The 14,742-nt window shown below is 35.2% G+C and overlaps 1 protein-coding gene across 1 annotated transcript; it reads right to left on the reverse strand.

The window, feature by feature from the left end:
- Positions 1 to 1,856: 1,856 nt before the first annotated feature.
- LOC149203737 (wall-associated receptor kinase-like 20) lies at positions 1,857 to 2,381 on the reverse strand. Its single transcript, XM_089401963.1, has one exon. It carries the CDS (start codon positions 2,379 to 2,381, stop codon positions 1,857 to 1,859), a length of 525 nt encoding a protein of 174 aa, XP_089258089.1.
- Positions 2,382 to 14,742: the final 12,361 nt, after the last annotated feature.

The raw sequence follows: 14,742 nt of genomic DNA on the forward strand, positions 1-14,742 counted from the left end.
TTAGTTTTCTTTATTCCTTCCTAATTTAGTTTTTCAATGATGCACTCGATGAATCATCCAATTATCCCTGTAATTTAAAATTATTTACGTAGTACTACTGGTCGTAGGAGGTATTGGAAAACCGTTCTAGCTCCATAAAAGAGTTATGAGTTAACCTAGATATAAATCGGTGTGCACATGTAAAATGATTCTCTCAACAATTTCATTTGTTGTTTCAAAATCACATAAGAATAATTTAATAATTTATGTTAATAAAAATCTTATAACAGTTCCCTGGTCAAAAGAATAGAATAAGTTTTTGGATGACAATGTTATACAAACTTTAGTTCAACTTCATATTTTGTTTTCCATATTCTTCCATATAATTTAATTATACATATACTGAGACACCTAAACATTTAGGTACTTAAATTATATTTTATTCTAAATTCCCTAAGTTATAAAGATAATAAAAAGTGAACAAACCTTTTTAGTAATAACATAAACGTATATATGTATATATACATAATTAAATCTTTTGAATGAGAAAGTTTAACTATGCATGCATGTTTCCGATTCTAACGAGAGCACATAATAGGTTTATGCAAATCAATTCATGCATGCACACTTTCTGATTCTTTTATTCCGGTCTCTTTATTAGTCCTTGCCATCTGGCAATGGCCAGGGACTATAGTAATCGGATTGACGATATTTAGCATTAATTCACGCGGTTTATACATTGAGTGTGCGGCTTATGCAACCAGTTCAGTATGTTAACTATATGGTAGTTTCTTTCATCATCTTATTTGGGCTCTTCCCGAGGAGAAGAGGTCAAAAGCATATGCTATTTTCGACTGCATTGTTTTCATTATTTGGGAAGTGGAGAAGTGGAGATTAATGCTAGCATTAAAGGACGAGATCTGAGGCGTATGTATACCCAACAAGAAATTTAACCAAAGTTTTCTGTACACCTTCATCCTGGTTTCCACTGCCACCGCCTTGTAACTGCCACCTACACCTTTCAAGACGGTGACACAACACTACAACTACACGTTGCATGGTGGTGCCACGAATACTGCAATGGAAATAGGAATAAAAAGCACTATCTCTGCTAAAAATTGCAACGCTTTGTAGTCGACTTTTCTGCAATTTCACCTTGTGCCCTGATTGCTTATGTGTTGCAGATCACAGGTGTGTTGGCCGTGGATCCAAACACTCCAGATATCGCCGTCTCCTGTTGTTGATGAGATGCAGACCATCCATGATTAGCATTACTGTAATGTAGTAAATTGAATACCAAATTTTCACATCATTTTTCCTATATCCTTGTTGCAGACGCTCCAGATATCGCTGTATCCTGCTGTCGATGAGATGCAGACCTCTCTCTTCCAAAGATCCACTCGCTTTAAAGCCAAACCTCCTTCCTTCTTTGGTCTACAGATTACATCCCAAGCCACCTTAGCCCAGAGCTTTTGAGCTCTGATCCCTTCCATAAAATAAAAAGGATCTGAGAATCTATTCCACTTGCTTTCTCGCTTGACTCAGAGAATGCATATTTATTAGAAATTAGAGAGCACAGTTTTTATTGGAAAGGAAATTATAATCAAATTAAATAGTTTCAGTAAAATTAAAAAAAAAAAAATTCAGTAAAGTCAATATCAAATTAGATAAGTAAAATTTAAAATATTCTGGCATCATCTCTTCATGGTTCAGTTTTTTAAACCTGTATATTTACATTTTTCCCTCATGCTTTTGATTGGGATTCTGAATTTAGAGATAAAGACCCATACCTTCGTGAGCAAGATCTAGAAGCAGAGCCTGTTGAAGCACACGTTTATCCAGGACCAGTAGCTTCAGTCTCCATTCTGACCTTAGTCTTAGACATTGAAGCTAGAAAACTCGACATCCTCAAGTTCATTCGTGTTAACAGAATTTGTGAAACTGAGAATGGGCGAGCAAGCAGAGTTCTGGTCACAATCTGCCTGACTTTTACAAGAAGGCTCCAATGGTGCAGTGCACTGTATCTCTACTCCATAGTTCCACTGCCTCGCAAGCACCGCCGGGTTGAAATTTAGGATACTCGTGTACGCCCTGCAACCACCGGAGTGTACCCCTATTGTCTGAGAAGCGGTAAAACCTCCTGCTATAAATGTGCAACCGACACCATCTTTCCTACATGCCATGGCTGCCTCAGCTTCATTAATATATGTATGACACGAACTGCTTGAACTACAATTCAATGGTGATGCCAGTATTATAGGATCGCAGTTCAACAGCATAACCGTGTTCGTACTTGTAAGATTGAAAGGCAGGCTCTGATTCAATTGTAGTCCCTGGTTATTCATGTCTCGAGTCTCGCAAGAATCGTTAAGCAGAGGTGAAGGTTGAATAACCAGCCTCATGGTGGCTGGATTGATACTAATGCCAGAGAGAATGTTGTCTCAAGTTTCGCTATGACGCGGTTCCGCGAGTGCCTCCACACTCTGCATGAGAGCAGCATCCCTGGGAGTTATGGGATGCTTTGCTACCTCTCCACAAACACCAAATACATTACCATATGTAAGCGTCTCCAAAACAGAATTGTATCTCTCATTGTCTACCAATCCCTAGATAATTTCGACCTTAGCGAGCCATAAATCTCAGACCTATCTCTCACAAACCTCAGTATTGATCGCAGTTTCTGTGCTTCCGGCGATACTCGTTCTGGATGACCATCTGAAAGCATAAGTGTCAGGTTCCTATAATTGAGTCCTTTGGCTATTAACACGTATGTTGTATGCACGGAAACGTGGCATACCAAATGTCGTTTTCTCGCTCTTGCAACTGACACAGAAGGGTAATTGACTATTTCTCGCTCTTGCTGACCTCGTTTTTTCTATTCGGATTTAACATGGCACTTCTTCATAAATGTCAAATCGACTATTTCTCGCTCTGGCTGACCTCGTTTGTTCTATTAGGCTTTAACATGGCACTTCTTCATAAATGTCAGACCTATCTCTCACAAACCTCAGTATTGATCGCAACTTTTGTGCTTCCGACGATACTCGTTCTGGATGACCATCTGAAAGCAGAAGTGTCAGGTTCCTGTAATTGAGTCCTTTGGCTATTAACACGTATGTTGTACGCACGGAAACGTGGCATACCAAATGTCGTTTTCACGCTCTTGCAACTGACATAGAAGGGCAATCGACTATTTCTCGCTCTTGCTGACCTCGTTTTTTCTATTCGGCTTTAACATGGCACTTCTTCATAAATGTCGAATCGACTATTTCTCGCTCTGGCTGACCTCGTTTGTTCTATTAGGCTTTAACATGGCACTTCTTCATAAATGCCGAAAATGTCATCTGGAGAACAAGCTTACTCTTACATTTTCACCTCTTTGCTATATGGTGTATTAGCATTGTATGGGGATTCAAAATTTCTGCTGAATTGATTCAATAGAATAGCTAATTTAAAGGTCCTACAATAAGAATAATACGATAATATGTAAGTTTTTCATTAGTACTTGCAAAATAAGTACAAGCACATGGCTTGCATGCAATGCACGTGGTAAATATGTCGTAGTTTGCTGGCTGCCTACAGAAAGAACTCTCTGCTCCGCTCTTTTATTTTTTTATATATGCCGTAGTTTGCTGGCTGGGTTGCCACTTGTTCTCTTTTATTCATATTTATGTTTTGAACTTAATGCACGAACTCGCTGCCTCGCAGCCTCCCTTGTTAAAATATTCTTCCTATTATATACATGATTCTTTTTTGAACAATTTTGTTCATATGAAACATTTTATTATAAGGTAATTGTACCACTCGCTCCACCTTATTATCGTATGAGACTTTGCCTAAGCCATTTCGAAAGAAATGGTCTACATTTCTCTTCCATTGTTTCTCTTTCAAAAACAAAATAGTAGTACCAGCCATAACTACTTGTAGTTGTGTGTCTTACTTCTCATATAATTCATAATACATGGTTAGTTCTTCAAGATTTTTTTTTTTTTTTCTCTGTTCCTTCACCGATATGTGCTTAATTTTTTTCCTTACACAGTTGCATACAATTTAGCTTACTGTTTTTATTATTGGGGAACTATATTTTCTGTGTATATGTTTGAATATTATATTTTCTGTGTATATGTTTGAATATTAATTACTTCATGTATTATGTGACCACTAATTCTTTTATATTTGATCTATTCTTAGTCTTTTAATAACACATTTTCTTATCTGTATTCCATAATTTAAGGTTCACTGCCAAGTAAATAATGAAAATGTGGATCTTTATGCTTACATTATTGTGTTTAATAAATACCTATTTTGTACAAGTTTTGCCTCTTGTAAAACATTCTTGGTTCTCAATTCGATACCACAAATATATATATATATATATATTTTTTTTTTTTCCTTTATGTCGTTAGACAATAATACAACAGTCATACCCTCGCTATAGTGCTAGAAAATATCAAATGACTGATATCTATCTTCTTAAACCTATTCATAAAATGGTTTACTATTGGTTAGTTGAAGTTTACGAACATTTCGCTCCTTCCAAAAATTATGTTGTTGAAAGTAAAAATTCAACTTCTTCTGGCGCTCATTCCTATCTTTCAGCAATAAGTTAGAATAGGCTTCAATATTGACCTACAACTCTGCTGCCATACGTCACATACCTAATTTATGTTTCTAAATATACTCTATTTTTTTTCTGGTAATTCATAAGTGAATAAAATCAGCTAATTAATACCCAATGTATATCCTGTCATATTATTTGATAAATACGTTGGGTTTCTTATTAAGTTTGCTACCTAACGCACACATATTGTGGGGACCTTGTTCGTTATCATTCGTTTAGGTATCTTATGCCTATGTGGAAGTGTATGTGCCCATAGCGCTAGATTGAATTCTCGAGTTGCACGTGTTATATTCTCCATCCAAGTGGAAAGCATAAAGATTATGGTGATATGTTAGATGGTATTAGCATATATTTTTGTCATTTAATTTAATTCCCTTTTTAATTAATTAACTCTTGTGACTTGACTTATGTTGCAACTGCATTGATTATACCAAGACGCCTTGGAAAAATACACTCAATGCTTTATAGTTTATGTCCATTTTCTACTCCACTCTTTAATTACTAATTTATGCTTCCATTAATTCACATAATTCACAATAACATGTGATTTGAATCACTTACAGCGTGAGTTATATAAATGTGGCACATCTTCCGGTAGAAAAGGTCTGTCATAGAACTTTTTTTTTTGCTTTGATATTTGTTACCTCGTCCTTGCCCTTGGCTTGAACTCCAGTCAGGAGCCACCTTAGATTCCTCATGTGGTCGGCGCATGGCCCTTGGTCTGACGCACTATGAATGGTTGGGATCACTTCCAGAGATCCAACAATGGTCGACCACTAGGATTTCTGTTTAGCTATGCTTTACCCATTTTCGTTCTTTTTTGTCATTACCTTGGCCTTTCTTGTCGAAAGGGTGTGCCACCTGGTATACTAGAGAAGATGATCGATGCATATGCGATGGAGAGCTACCTATTAATGATAAGTGACCAAAAGTGTCTAGTTAAATGGTTTTATACTCAAGAGTATGTCAGTTGACAGTGGTCTAGTTTGATATCCTTCCTTATGAAAATTTTGTATCACAATTTCATTTCTTGTCACTGGGTCTCCACCCATAAATTTCCATCAATATCCAAGTAATGGATGGGCTTCCTCAAATGTATCTGTAATGACTAAAGCCTAATGGGTTTTCTTCTTAATGTTACAACATACCATAATCTACTTCATGTTGCTTATCGTTCTTTTCATGACTCCTCTGAGTTCCATTTCATTCTTGTGGCTAGCCTATTAATTATTTTTCCTCAATTTGATGTTAAAGGTAGGGCCCAGTCCATACACCAGCGGAGACACGGCTATGAGGTGTGACACCCTCGCTAAACATCAAGGGTATCTACAGGTAAACGCCACCTTCTTTTCTTCATGGACCTATATTGTTCCCTTGAGGAGGAAGGAAAAATAAGGGTTTTTTGAGGTGAAAGTAGTTTCCCTACAAGCAGAGTATTTGCTTCGCATAAGCATCTATTTATTTGTTTTTTTATCTTGTGTTATTTTATACTTTACTATTAAGGAAATTGATTAAGTTTGTTTCCATTTCTGATAACATATCCTCTGTTGTATATGAGGGTTCCCTCTATGCATTTTTCTGGCCTTGTACTCATTTTCCTCTATCGCTCACCAAATAAGGGTATTACAACCTTCCTGTTTTCTTTCCTCTTTCATTTGGTGATACATAAATTAGTTCTACAACTCTACTTGTTTTATATTTCAACACCATTGTAGTCATTCCTACTCATTCTACTTTTGGTTTCAACAACACGAGCTCATCTACAATCTAGAGAAACTGGTACATACTTCGGACCTCCATACCCGGAGATTTTTTCTCTTAAAAATATTATTGTTGAGGTAATTATTTTAGTTTCCTTGTTAGGGTTATTGTAAACCCTCCACTCCAATTCAAAATCATCATCCTTCTTTTTATTCATTCTATTGGGTGAGAGCAACCAAATCAGGCCTCTGAAATTCTATAAAGTTCGGCTCGTTATGACAATGTTTGTATGTGGATGTTCTATGGTGAACCTTGGTTCTGAAAACGATGATTTCATCCTTGTTCTACAAGGAGAGGTATTCTCTTCTACATGGTACAAATAATCTTATGCATAATACACCCTCTATAGGTTATTGTAACTTCTCTCTGTAACCGAATAATTTCCTCAATCATTTCTCTACTTTTCCATGCAGGTGTTTACACCAACTCTGTCGGTTATCTCACTTTAACTCAGGTTTTCACCTCTAATTGATCTGCAAACAAAAGAAAACTCCCTGTGGCTTGTCCTTGTAGTCATCATCATAAGATAGTGAGAATGGAATAAAAATATAGTAAGTTCTCATGTGAATTTAAAATGGGTTTCCCACCTAGGGTTCTAGGACCTCAATTCTTTCTTTTATACAAATTTCCTTCATTATCTTATTAGTCCCTACCGCCAACATAGCAGGGACTATAGCGTTCAATCGAGCATTGAATTCATATTAATTGTCGTTGATCAAATAATATATTCTCGTACATTTTAGGTTTAACCAATGTTTTAAATAAAATATTCTGCTCAACGAACTTTTATCGAAATTTTTTGTTTCGACCTCTTATTGCCGGCTCGACTATATAATTTTCTCAAAACTTAGGATAAAGAGTTTAGGACTCCACTGTGTACTTTTGTTAAAACTTAGGATAAGTAGTTTGGTAGGCTTGTGTACTTTTCTTAAAACTTAGGATAAGCAGTTTGGCTCTTTGTGAATTTTAAGCAAAGTTTGCTTCCCACCGCAAAGCTAGCAACCTACCATCTCTAGTTGCCACCCCAAAGCCAGAAGCTCTAGCCACCTGCCACCGCAAAGACTTTGGTTCATCTATGAGTGAATAACCATAGAAGAAAGAACAATCGTGCTCTGAGCATTTCAACCTCTGTGTACAGAACCACTCACCTCTGTGTGCAGAACTGCCATGAATATAGTTATCAGAAATGCTGCCATGCTTGGCTGCTTGCAGTAGGCGTTTCACCTCTGTGTGCAAAACCGCTATGAAAATACTAGCAACCATCATTGACGCTTTGCACCCTTCACCTTTTTGTGCAGAACCACCATGAATATAGTTATCGAAAACACTGCCATGCTTGGCTGCTCGCAGTAGGCGCTTCACCTCTGTGTGCAGAACCGCCATGAAAATACCAGCAACCATCATTGACGCTTTGCGCCCTTCACCTCTGTGTGCAGAACCGCCATGAATATAGTGTCAGAAACGCTGCCATGCTTGGCTGCTCGCAGCATACACCTAGAAGAAGCAGTGGATTTCTACAGACGCACCTGTAGAAGAAGCAGTGGATCCTAGAAATCCCTCAAAAGTGTTCAAAGCAAGCTCAAGGATGTTCAGAGAAAAAGCAGAAACTAACAAACAAAAATCAACACACTAAAAGGTATTTTCAAATTCCAAATTTGAGCAATTATTCAATCTATGGTAAAATAGTTATAGTAAAAATAGAACAAAAACAGAAATACAAACCTTGTTTGTGTTGTCCACCCTTGAAGTAAGTCTGCCCGGTCCACCTACTCCTACTACAACAGCACATTGAACAACTCGCATAATGATTAGGTAGAATTTCTCTTTCTCGCCCTGTATCTATCTATAAGGAAGGTGCCGCCATACCATAGTAGAAAACACTTCAAAGATCCTAGCCTAGGGTTTACGGAAAAGAACTGCATTACCTACCTCTACTTACTGATTTACTAAACCATACATCCAAGCTCAAGAAGAAATAGAAATAGATCTTACATCGATCAAGCAAAGTCTGAGAATGAAATGGGTCTGAAGTGCGAGAATGACTCCTTGATTGATAAGGTAAGTCTGAGAATGACTCCTTGATTTCTTAAGTTACCGAGGCTGGAAGCTTATCAAGTATTTGTTATTCATACTGCCTCACGTTGGCATTAAAGAGAAGGGAAAGTAACCCTTTTTTTCCTAATTCAGCCACTATTGTTGCTTTCCTTGTTTGGATAAATGATTGATGTGGAGATTATGTCTGCTGCTGAGTTTTTTGGGTTCCATGCTTGCTGAATATCAGAGCTGAGCAATTGCCTCATAACCCAAAAGAGGAATTATAGAGTGTTCTTTTGAAGCGAAAACTCACTCTCCAAGTTAACAAAAATGCATAATAGCATCTGACGACACGCTGCCAATTTTCAGGCTCGCTTGCTGGCATTTCAAGATTACACAATGATTACTTTATTAATCTCCTCATTGGAAGTTGAGACACCTGCAGTTGCTCGGGGAACAAAGTTTTTCTTTTATTATATTTCTTACTTTATTTCTTATTAATATTATTTTCCAAATTCGAATGAGTATTGGTGAGTTGATTATTAAGATTATTTTCCAAATTTGAATGAGTATTGGTGAGTTGATTATGAATTCCTTCATTCAATTTAATAATGGCTAATTCTTAAAAATAAAAAATGTGCTCAAAGCTACATGTTTTACATTTGTTGCTTTGTTTTTATTGTCCAGGTGCCACTATTCCAGGACCTTGCTCCTGTTTTAGTGTTACACTCTGGGCAAGTGAGGTAGTTGTTAGCTTTGTACACTAGTATCATGAAAAATTCCCTGAGCAACCTGGTTTCTTTGTTGCCTCTACTCTAACAAAGTGGGGCTACCAATATCTCGACAATAATGGAGGAAATAATCGCACTAAAAATCCTGACGGGGTCAAGCAAACTTATACAGAAATGGGGCAGTAGTTGTTGCAACAAACAGGTATGAGGCATGTAATTGATAAAACGTTCACCAAGATCTTTTGCAAATTTGACTTACCACATTCTCTTGAAGCATGCACACTTTTATTTGACATTCAATGCCACAATAGCTAATTCGGATCTCCTTAATTTGTAGGAGTCGATGCACTCAATGTCGGTACTCCATGCAGTCGATGACAAGACTCTTTTCTGGTACCCAATGCTACTCGTAGTCGATGCCATGAATCATAATTGATCAGGGCTCTTTTCTGGTATCAATGCTACTCGTAGTCGATGCCGTGAATCATAATTGATCAGGGTTCTTTGCTGGTACTCGATTAAGGTGTCGATGCACTCGATGCTGGTACTCCATGCCAAGTTTGAATGCCAGGTTTACATGCACTCTACCGAAGTTATCAGGGAAAAAATATAACACAAAATTTGATTAAGAAGAAGCCAAAGAAGGGATCCAAAAATGCAAAGCCCCTCATAGTGTGAAAGCAACAAAAATGCATAATAGCATCTGACGACATGCTGCCAATTTTCAGGCTCGCTTGCTGGCATTTCAAGATTACACAATGATTACTTTATTAATCTCCTCACTGGAAGTTTTATTAATCTCCTCACTGGAAGTTAAGACACCTGCAGTTGCATGCACTGCGCGAGACACCTCCAGTTGCTCGGGGAACAAAGTTTTTCTTTTATTATATTTCTTACTTTATTTCTTATTAATATTATTTCAAGATTGTGGTGATTGATGCGATAAAAAATTAGGAATCATCTACAGTAGCTTGGTTTTAAACCACAATATAACCACTCCTTATATTATCATAATAAATAATAAATAGCAGTAAAATCTAAAAAAATTAGAGAAGAATGCAACAACAGTGGCATATAAGCACACAATTAAACCACCAAATTGTAGCATAATTAGTGGCAGATCTAAAACCACCATGTTAAAATTACTGCCAATCAAAGAACTGGAGTTTCTCAACCCTGGGAGGGACTACCACTACAACAGTGGCTCCCTTGTTTTCTTTTAATCTCTATCCCCTACATATTAATTTGTGTGATATTGCGATTACAATTTATACTGGCGAGAGCTAGTATTAATTCTTCCTTAGGTAGGATTCAAACATAAATAGATCACGTCTAAATGTCCTTTATCTATCGACGACCATTTAGTGGTTTTCATTTCATACCTAAAAATATTACTTTTGCTCATGCTCCTACTCAAATTTTCTTTTCTTTTTCCAAGTATGGTTTGTTCCTCATTAATCTAGTATCAAGGTTTCCTATTGGAATCTAAAGTTAATTTCAACTCTTCGTTGACCTTCAGGTTGGAAATTCATAATTTATCTCCTTCTATGTTAAGCATATTGAATTATGATTTTTTGCCTAATTTTGGGATTATTGTTTCCTAATAATATAATATAATAGTATCCATTTTTAAGGTCACAGCAAAGCCAGACACCAAATTGCTGTATGAGACCCCCCTTGTTTGTGGGACAAGGGATCCACCTCCGCGCAGCAATTTCACTGCTAAGTCTACGAAGGCATACATACTCTACCCTCTGGTTTTGAACTTGTGACCTCTTAGGAGGAAACACATGCTCTTAACCATTAGGCCCACTCAAGCTATATAGACACTAACAACCCTATCGGGTTCGAAAATTCAGTAAATTTTGAACATAAACTCCAACAAAATTATGTAGACCCAATTTGGTCGATAGCATTACACCTATAATTATTCTATCATGAAACTAAATGCTTGATTGAATATGAAAACATTATTTTTTTATTTATTTTTTTGCCAATTTTCTTTTCCTAGTTCCTCCTTATATGACTATGGACATTATATCTGGTAGATACTAGACTATATCTTCACGAGCATTTTCCTTCCCTGTGGTTATTTATATGCGGTATATTTATCGCGATGATTTTCTTTCAGTATATTTTTCTATTTGATGACACGTATCATTACTTAATTCGTATGGAGGAAAATGAACATGGTTATAGTTCCTATTCTCCGTGAAACAATCATTTATATTTGTAAACTCTTGTATTATGGTATTTTATAATGTCTCATGGGTTCACTGCATATAAAAGGAATACACAAAGGACTAACATTATTTTTCTTTATGCTTTCCTGATTTAGTTTTCCAATGAAGCACTGAAGGAATAATCCAATTCTTCCTGTAATTTAAAATTATTTACATAGTACTATTGGTTGGAGGAGTTATTGGAAAATGTTCTAGTTCCATAAAAGAGTTATTAATTAACCTTGATATAAAGTAGTGTTCACATGTAATATCATTCTCTCAACAATTTTATTTGTTATGTCAAAATCACATCAGAATAATTTAATAATTTATATTAATACAATTTTTATAACAGGCTCCCTAGTTAGAAGAATAGAATAAATATTTGGATGACAAAGTTATACGAAATTTATTTCAACTTTATATATGTTTTTCCATATTCTTCCATATAATTTAATTATACATATACTCTGGCACCTAAACATTTAGTTACCCGAATTATATTTTATTTAAATTTTCCGAAGATAAAACGATAATAAAAAGGTAACAAACCTTTTTGGTAATAACATAAATAAATAAATAAATAAATATATATATATGTATGTATGTATATATATATATACATATATATATATACATATACATAATTAAATCTTTAAAAAAATAAATTTAACTACACAGGCATGTTTCGTCTTTGATTCTGACTAAAGCATATAATAGATTGATACATATCAATTCATGCAAGCACATTTTGTGATACTTGCTCCACTCTCTTTGTTCATTAATTGATTTCCACACTCATTAAACATTGTTTTTTATATATATATATACATATCCAACTTTTCTATGCATATAGTTTTTAACTTTTATTGTAGATAAGTAGTCTAAGGAAATAAAAAACTAATTATTAAACATATATATTTGCATACATAAATAAGTCCCTATATGGTCACTGATGTATATAATCCATTTCCATGCATGCATAACGAGAAGATGCACAATCGTCAATAGTTTATTATAAAATATATACATACTATGCATTCATAATTGAACCCCATACCCACATATACGAGACGTATTTCTTCTATTAATCAGAATTGTTGCTTAGAAAAATACTCAGGAACTGAGCACATTCCTCTTGACCATGAACTCCCTTCACAAGTCCCTCTTGATCTAAGATCTCCTTGCCTCATGAATCCACCCCACTTTGATTCCTGGGAGGTTTTGTTTTATAGATTTCTTCCCAACATATTTTTAGCAGTGTCTTGCTTTGAGGTCTTCCAACTTTTCGTCTAGGGCATTTTGTTTTATTTTTTTTGAAAAGAAAATTCCTTTTTCTTTAAAGTACACCTTTCTCTCTTGTTGTGCTTTATTCCCCCCTACTTAGTATTTCTCTCCAACTAAGTGATTAACATAATATTTCTCTTCCATTATGTAATTTTTTTTTCTCCTATGGATTTTTAGGAGACTTTTTACAGAAGGACCATCATGTGGACTTAACCACAAACAACTTTTTCTAAGCTAGAAAGAAGTATTCTAACTCTACTTCTCTTTCATGAGTATTTCCAAGAAATTTATTTATTAATTCAAATAATAATAAAATAATTTCATCATAACATAAGACTTGTCATGGCTTCAATTACCATTAAATCCAATAATAGTTCAATGCTTAAAAATACTATTTCTTTGAAAAGCATAACAATAGAGGTATTATAGTTTGCATTAAGATTCAAAGGTTATTTCTACGTCTTTAGCCTCCATTTTAGGATAATTATCCTTGTGATATATGACAAATAGAGTATGTTTGTGGTATTTAGATATGGATATGATACCTAGCACCTCCAAAAGCACATGTCAGATGATATACCCCAAGTAAAGTTATGAGTTTGATGTTATTTCAAAAATATCTTTCTCCTAACAACTTTCACCGAAGTTACACGTAAGAATGAAATGTTGAAACACCTAAGGAAAAAAATGTTTAGTTTGTTGCAAATCCTGTTTCCATAATATCTGTTGGAGTCAGATAGTTGTCTTGATTAGATTGAAATAGAGGTTCACCTACACAATCAAAATTCTTCAATGAAAAAGGAGGGTTAGGCACGGGAAAATGTGTGCTCCTTTGTGCATAGCCCCAACTCTGCAGTAGCGGCTTCCATAAGATATTTCCCCTTGTTGTCTTATTTCTAGAAATCTAATATCGAGTTTCTGACCCTAGCTTCTGTTAGAATTGATGTCATCATGTTCCATCACTTTACCAAAAGAGTTTAACATGTCTCTTGTGTAAGCAACTAACTGCAGTGGGTGGGAATGCCACGTAAAATCAACGTCATAGGTTAGAACATAGAAGCAGTTGATAGAATTGTCCTTATTTTTCTTGATAAGGTATAGAAACCCCTTGTATCTTTCTTCAGCTCCTTTTGGGAATCGTTCATTCGACATGTATGGTTGGGACACCTATAGAGACCACATCACTTAGTTCAAATATAAGAAGATGATACCATAAATGAAATTGTAACATAGAGAACAAAATATAAATAAAATTACTAATAGGATAAAACATAAGATAATTTAAATACCTTATTAAAGAATGACCTTTTCCTCTAGAATGCATCTATAAGATCATAGTCTATCTTATACATACTTTTAAAAATAATTCCAGCAGAGTTCCATGGAATAGGCTGACTCAAATAAATATTAGATCATTCATTTGGGTAAGAGTATTTCCATATCTCCTGCGTCTATTTTCTGTCAACTTCTTTGATCGATGACTCCATGAAAGAAGCATCTAGTAAGATCATACACAATCTTATACATGTTTTTAAAAATTGTTCCATGAGAGTTCCGTGGAACGAAATGACTCAAGTCAAGTGCAGATGCTTCTTCTAGGTAAGAGTATTTTCATATCTCCTATGTCAGCTTCTTTGATAGATGACTCCATGGAAGAAGCATCCAGTATGCTGCCATATATTTTCTTGCAATACTTTTTGTATTGTACCTGCAGACTACAATTTATGAAAGGAATAAGAAACTGACATCATACTCTGATGCTTAAACATTACAACATAAATGACTTTATCATACGGGATTAAACCTATGATATTGTGAATTCCGTTCTTAGTCGAGAGGAACAACAGGCTGAAAAATTACATTGTTGGATTTTGTGTGCTCAACAAGCAATGTAAGAAAGCAGTGCTCGTACCTATTCATAAAATTTAATATCCAAATTTTATTTTCTGAATCATTTGGAAAATAAAATATTTTTCTTACTAGAATAGGGAAAATGAACGAAATTGCATATTGTGGCACAATTTTATAATTGATACAAAATTCAACAACAGAAACTTGAGTGTCTACAATTTTTTTTTGAAATTGACAGAGAATTAGATGATTAATA

Source organism: Pinus tabuliformis, chromosome 2_1 (assembly GCF_031772625.1).
Source record: "Pinus tabuliformis cultivar Carrire ecotype Pingquan chromosome 2_1, CPIR1, whole genome shotgun sequence".
In the NCBI taxonomy this organism is placed as follows: domain Eukaryota; kingdom Viridiplantae; phylum Streptophyta; class Pinopsida; order Pinales; family Pinaceae; genus Pinus; species Pinus tabuliformis.

Excerpts from the sequence above, each read along its gene's own strand:
- LOC149203737 (XM_089401963.1), bottom strand. The coding sequence starts at position 2,381 with ATGAGGCTGGTTATTCAACCTTCACCTCTGCTTAACGATTCTTGCGAG.